Raw genomic sequence first — 6318 nt, 5'->3', positions numbered from 1 at the left:
GACCACCACCACCAGTCAAGCAGTCATCATCTCAATTGGGCCAAGGCCCTCAGGTTGCTTCTTCATCCTCTTCTCATTTTCCCAATTTCGATTCCACTCCATTACCCACCCCACTTCAATCACCCAAAACATCACCTAAGATTTCCCCACCCTATAGCCCTACTTTTAGCACCTCTAGCATCCCAGAGAACCTAGAACACATGGCCAACGCTAGGCAGACCGTTCACCAACAAGCCACCCAAGGCTTCACTGGTCTAGCGTCACCCATTACTGTTCCACCTATAGTTAGCGAGAACTCATGGCAGATTCCATCTTATGCCATGCAAGCTATCACCAATAGCATCCAGTTCCACGGTCGCGAGGACGAGGACGCACCGGCCCACATAAACCGGTTCTCCCGTATTCTCGCCACTTTTAGCCTTCATGGAGCCCCAAATGATGCCACTTACCTTCAGCTCTTCCCGTTTTCATTAGCCGGCCGTGCGGCTACTTGGTTGGACTCTCAACCAACCGGTACCTTTACCACTTGGGCGGGGCTTCGTCAAGCCTTTTTGAACAAATATTTCCCGCCCGCTAAAGCCTCACGTCTTAGAGACCAAATCCACTCCTTTCGCATGGAACCCGGCGAGCCTTACTACCTTGCGTGGGAGCGTTTCCAAAACATGTGTGCTCGTTGCTCCCAGCATGGTCTTTCCGACTGGGCTTTATGTGAGAACTTTTATAACGGTCTCACCCAAGAGACTCGTGATAGGTTCGATACTAATGCGGGAGGGCATATGATGGGTATTCTTACAGTTGCTGAGTGCCTAGAGTGTTTTGAGGCATTTGCTCAGTCTCAATCCCAATCACGATCCGGTCAGCGGTATCAAAGTGGTAATTCTAATACCACTACTAGTGCACCCGCCCGAGGGGTGAACCATGTCACATGTCTAGGGAACTTAAGGAAATTAAGGCTAAGGTAGACAAATGTGAGTATTGTCGAGGGGGTGACGACACGAGTGCGTGTCCGCTGCTAGTAGGTGAGGAGCAAGTCGATTTTGTAGGAGGGGGTCAAGGTAGAGGTCAACCTAGTGGGTTTGGTAATAATAACTTTGGTTCGGGTTGGCGTAATAATAATTTTGCTTCTAACAACAATTTTCGCTCCAACGGACCCCTTGGTTTTCAAATAGCTCAAAATCCAAATAGGGGTTTAGGTTCACTCTTTGGTGGGGGTTCAAATGGGCAGGTTAATGATGGGGGGTCAAGTAGTCAGGTTCAAACACGTCAGGGTTCAAGCTATGATCTTGGGGGTAGTCTAGAAAGGATGGAGTCCATGATGAGTCAATTAATTGTTAGGGATCAAACCACCCAAAAGAAGCTTAGCGAACATGACCTTATGCTTAAGAATCCCCAAGCTGCTTTCCAAGACCTTCAAAGGGTGGTAGGCGATATGTCTAGAAAGTTAGAGGAGAGATTACCCGGTCAGTTTGCGGGTAACACCCAACCTAACCCGAATGCTCATGTAAAGGCCATTGCCACTCGTAGTGGGAAAATAGTAGGGAACCCGAGCGTAGAGGAGAGAGTAGTCGATGAGGATGGGGATATTGTAGACGAAGAGATAGAGATGGAGGCTCCCGGCAAAGTGCAATCGAGGCTGCGCCCAGCAAGTACCGCACAGCCCGGTGAATCTCCAGGTGAGAAGAGAGTAGAGAAACCTCCCGTGGATGTTAGGCCTTCGCCTTTAGTAAACCATGCGTATGTCCCGTTCCCTTCCCATCTTAAGAATCAAAAATACTTGAGGGAATACGGGCAATTCTTAGACATCTTCAAGCAATTGAAGATTAATCTTCCGTTTATCGAGGCACTTCAGTCGATGACTAAATACGCGAAATTTTTAAAGGACCTTCTTAGGAATAAGGAGAAACTAGGGGAGTTGTCGAATGTCCCATTGCATGGAGGATGTTCGGCCGTTGTCCCAAATTAGCTTCCTGAAAAGCTTACCGATCCCAGTGTTTTCACAATTCCTTGTCTATTCGGTAGTAACACTAATACTAGAGCTTTAGCCGACCTAGGTGCTAGCATCAATTTGATGCCATTTTCTCTCTACGAAAAGCTAGACTTAGGCGAGCTTTCACCCACCCGAATGACATTATCCTTAGCTGATTGATCCGTGAAACACCCTAGGGGCATAGTCGAGAATTTGCTTGTTAAGGTGGACAAGTTCGTTTTTCCGGCTGACTTCGTCATTCTCGACATGGAAGCTGATGAAAACGTACCGTTAATCTTAGGACGCCCGTTCTTGAACACCGCTAAAGCTCTCATAGATGTCTTTTTAGGCACCATCACACTTAGAGCGGGCGAGGAATCGGTGGTTTTTAAGGTTATGAATTCAAGAGGGTCAAGTGATAAAGTGGAGGCGGTATCATTAGTAGGGGAGTGCGAGAAGGATGAGAGAGATGAAGAGAAGGTGGTAGGACTCGAGTGTGGGGATCCACCGGATAGGAGAGTAGAGGAATTAGAGGAGAGAATCGTGCGTTTAGAATCTAGGATAGAGACACTGAGCAAGGTTCAGTGTGGGGATGGAGTTCGATATGAAGAGCATAGATTCAAACCGCCAGATGAGGAGTTGAGAGGTTATGAGAGAGATAAGAGTGTTTGGGGTGATTTGGGCAATGATGGATATGATGGTGCTACAGCCCGTGAGTATGTGTTTGAGGTGAGCTGCATCTCTATGATCCTCCATAAGTATGTGAAAAGTTGAAATCCCAAGTGTATTCTGTACCGTTTGTATCTTCGTTTATTTTTCGTAATTTTTAGTAGCTAACGGTCGTTTTTGTTAGTTTTTCGGGTCCTTGTTTTTTGTTTTGAGTCGTTTGCAGGAGGGCATTACCGAGGATTTGCAGGAATTTACAAGAGAAATAAGGCTCCAGGTAAGTTTTTATACTTTGAAAATTTTTGGTTGGGTTTCGGATGGTTGGGAAAAAGAGTCAAAATTTTTCTACGGCATTTAAACAACAATCCTAGCAATAATGCCCTTTAGCCGGCCGCCACCCACTAAACAACCTTCTCGCCCCGATCCAGCACGAAACTAATTTTTTTTCGGAAGTTTTTAATGTGGTGGCGGGCCGCCACCCATCTCATGTGTTTCTGGCGGACCGCCAGAAGACTTATCTGCAGCTGAAACATAAAAACAGGAAACTAAAATTTTTTTCGGAAGTCTTTAACGTGGTGGCGCCCCGCCACCCACCACCTGAGTTTCTCGCTGCCCGCCACTTGCCACATCTGAAGCCAACTTTTAGTAAACAAATTCAAAACCCTTTCTTCCTCACCCTACCCCTACCCTCACCCTACCTTTGTCCACTAAAAACAGCCGACCGTAAACCCCATAACCCATCTCCTTCACTGTTTTCCTACCATCCCCTCACCGATCACACCCTTTTTCCTCATCACTCACCCACCGCCGAAAACCCTTATCCCTTCTCCTCTACATCGCCGACTACCCTAACTCTCCTCCCCAATCACCGCCGCTCCCTTCCCCTTCTCACCGTAAACTCTTACCACCCACCTCTCCCCACCGCCGTAAACAGTCTCACCATTATCACCTTCACATAACCGATTATAACCGGATTCGATTTTGGGATTAAAATGTCGACCGAAATTCCTCTATTTCTTCTTGTTTCCTACAAATCTCAGGTACGTTTACCCTATAAATTTTGTATTTTGAGTCATGTTTTTCAGTTTCATCTAGATTAATGCTAGTCTTAGGTTTAGGATGGTTAAGTTTAGTGTTTAACTCTTATTAGTGGTTTTAGAATTCTGCGGATGGATATGGTTTGGGTTCTTTCAGCAGGAAAGTGATTGCGGGTGGTTCGGTTTGAGGTTAGATGAAAATGTTTACACCATCTTAGTTGAGGGTTTGCCGACATTAAGTGTGGGGATGCGTTTGGATAATTCTTGAACTCAAATTCAGATTTATAACATCCGGTTGTGACCGATTTCATTAAGGACACATTAAAGCTTTCAACTTTAAATCGGTAAATACTTAATGTCGGTTTGAATTGTGGTTTGTTTTCGGGATATTGATGGTTGGCGGGTTGGATTGGAATTTGATTTGCTGAATTTAGCAATTGGTTTGGTAGTACATTGGCGTCTAAAGCGCGAAACTTGCATTTTTGAATCGAACTTTTTGCAAAGAATGAAACCTCCTTTAGCTATGCGGAAATTTTCGATGCTAAAATTTGTTTTCAACTACTACATGGCTGATTTTAAGCAAGTTTGGATGTCGATGTCGGTTTGGGGAGGCACTTGGGTTTACTTGAGGGCAAGTAAAGTGCCGGGAGAAGGTATAGTTTGTACTTGGTGTACTTTGCGTCTAAGTTAGATCGAGTCTAGTCAAATGGTTAGTTTAAGGTCTTTGGTGTCGTTTTAATTGTGTTTGAGTCATCGTAGTGTCTTATTGCGTCTTCTGCTCATCTTATTATTGATACCACTCGCCCATACTCAATATCCATTCGGGCGAGGTTCGGTTTATGCTTAAAAAGGGATTTGCAAAATGCCGCTTTAACATCACTTTGTTTTAAACTACGGTCGCGAACGTAATGCTATACGGCCGTTGTTTTTGTATATATTAAAAAAAAATTAAAAACTTCAAAAAAATGAAAAAAATTCAAAAATACCAAAAATAGTTCGTGACTAATATTCTACTTTTCTTTGTCTTGTCATACGTGAATTGTTTTTGCTGAATGTCAGGTGCAGGATCATGCAGTCGGCCCAACAGGAAACGAGGCCCAGATACTCGCCCAAGAGTGGGATACAGGCGGGTGGTGAGGTGTTGGATAATGCGGAGTAGAGTGCGAGGATGCAGCGAGGATGACAGCTTATATCTTTTGTTTATTTTTATCTTTATGCTGTTTTTAATCCTCGTTTATTGGTCTGTACTAATACGTTAAACAGGTTGGTTGATACACTTGTGGATGGTTGTTGAACGTGATATTACATATTATCTTTTGCTAGTGTTCGGTGTTTGCGTGATTAGGTTGGTATTAGTAGTCGCTTTCGTTCGCGTGTCCGAGGTTAGGAGTTGTTTGCTGAGCGTGTATCGAATTGGAGGGCTTATGTGGAAACGACTGGCACTTTGACAGTCTCACATACTCAGCTAAGTCGTTTTCCTTTTTGTTGTTGTTGTATTTTTTTTTATTTCGTTTGCAGTTTTTATTTTTAGGTAGCAGTTGAGTCGTATTTCTGTTCTTGCATTAGGGACAATGCAATCTCTAAGTGTGGGGATGGGATACATGTAAATAATCGAGTCTTAAAAATTGAAAAATCAAAAAAAATCCAAAAAAATGAAAAATTCAAAAAAAATTGAAAAAATAGAAAATGTCTTACGAATAAAAAAAAAGAAATTTGCAATTAAAGCGGAAAGTGATAGAAAAGACGAATTTTTGCTCGGGTTCGAATAATAGTAATATGAGATTATAATAAATCGAGCTTGCGTCTAGTTTGGGATATGTGGATAGGCCCGGGTTTGGTTTTAAGTCCCTTTGAGTTAATATACCTTAATTGTCGGTCTGCCAGTGGGTGTTCGCCTGGGAAATATGGGAAACTAAAACTGCCAATAAGAGTATAAGGGCACCGTTATAAGTTAAAACTGTTAGAGTTTGTGATCATGAAAAAAAAAAGAATAAAAAGTGAGCTAGAAACTAAATGAAAGTAACACAGGTCTATGTAATCCGAGTTGGGGATAGCGACTCTACAGCTGGAATGCCTCTGGGATGTGTGAAATCGAATTGCCGATTAAAAGTACCGAAACCTAAGTAATCTATGGTTGGGGATAGCGACTCTACAGCCAGAATACCTCTTGGTTAGGGAAAGCATCGTCTAGACTCACGAGAGAAAAAAAAAAGAGCAAGAAGCATAGCAAAAATAGAAAAAAAAATGGAAAAAAAAATTGATTGTAAACTCTTTTGGTTTTGATATAAGATGGTTGGGAATTGGTCAAATGATCGTTCCTTTAGTCCTATAAGCTTGAGGTGGGTGTAGGTGGACCGTAAATTCTGGTGTGAGACCCTAGATGGATTGACCGCACTTAAATTAAAATCACATGATAAGGGCTTAGGATTGGATTTGGGTTTAAGAGGACAAGTATATTCGCAATCGCTGCTAACGCAAGCCTTGGTTTTAATTAAATATACCTATGCTTTTGACCCGAGTGATTAGTCATCTCTGATTCCGTTGCATAATTCTTTTTTCGAGGACGAAAAAAGAGTAAGTGTGGGGATGTTTGATGTATTGCAAAATACATCTTTTATTCGTGTAAAGTTTGTATAGTTTTCATTACAT

General features: G+C 42.9%; 1 protein-coding gene across 1 annotated transcript; it reads left to right on the top strand.

The window, feature by feature from the left end:
* The first annotated feature begins 200 nt into the window (after positions 1–200).
* LOC110880984 lies at positions 201–1963 on the top strand. The gene is made up of 2 exons (XM_022129387.1): positions 201–862; positions 934–1963. The coding sequence occupies exons 1-2, from the start codon at positions 201–203 to the stop codon at positions 1961–1963; spliced, it is 1692 nt and encodes a 563-aa protein (XP_021985079.1).
* Positions 1964–6318: the final 4355 nt, after the last annotated feature.

The sequence above is a fragment of the Helianthus annuus genome, chromosome 7, assembly GCF_002127325.2.
Source record: "Helianthus annuus cultivar XRQ/B chromosome 7, HanXRQr2.0-SUNRISE, whole genome shotgun sequence".
Classification (NCBI taxonomy): Eukaryota; Viridiplantae; Streptophyta; class Magnoliopsida; order Asterales; family Asteraceae; genus Helianthus; species Helianthus annuus.
The sequence above is the reverse complement of the archived record's forward strand: the minus strand, read 5'-3'. Positions and strand labels throughout refer to the sequence as shown.

Bases quoted from the DNA above. Each gene is read 5' to 3' on its own strand.
- LOC110880984 (XM_022129387.1), top strand. From the start codon at position 201: ATGGCCAACGCTAGGCAGACCGTTCACCAACAAGCCACCCAAGGCTTC. The intron at 863-933 runs GTATCAAAGTGG...TCACATGTCTAG, and splicing joins CAATCACGATCCGGTCAGCG to GGAACTTAAGGAAATTAAGG.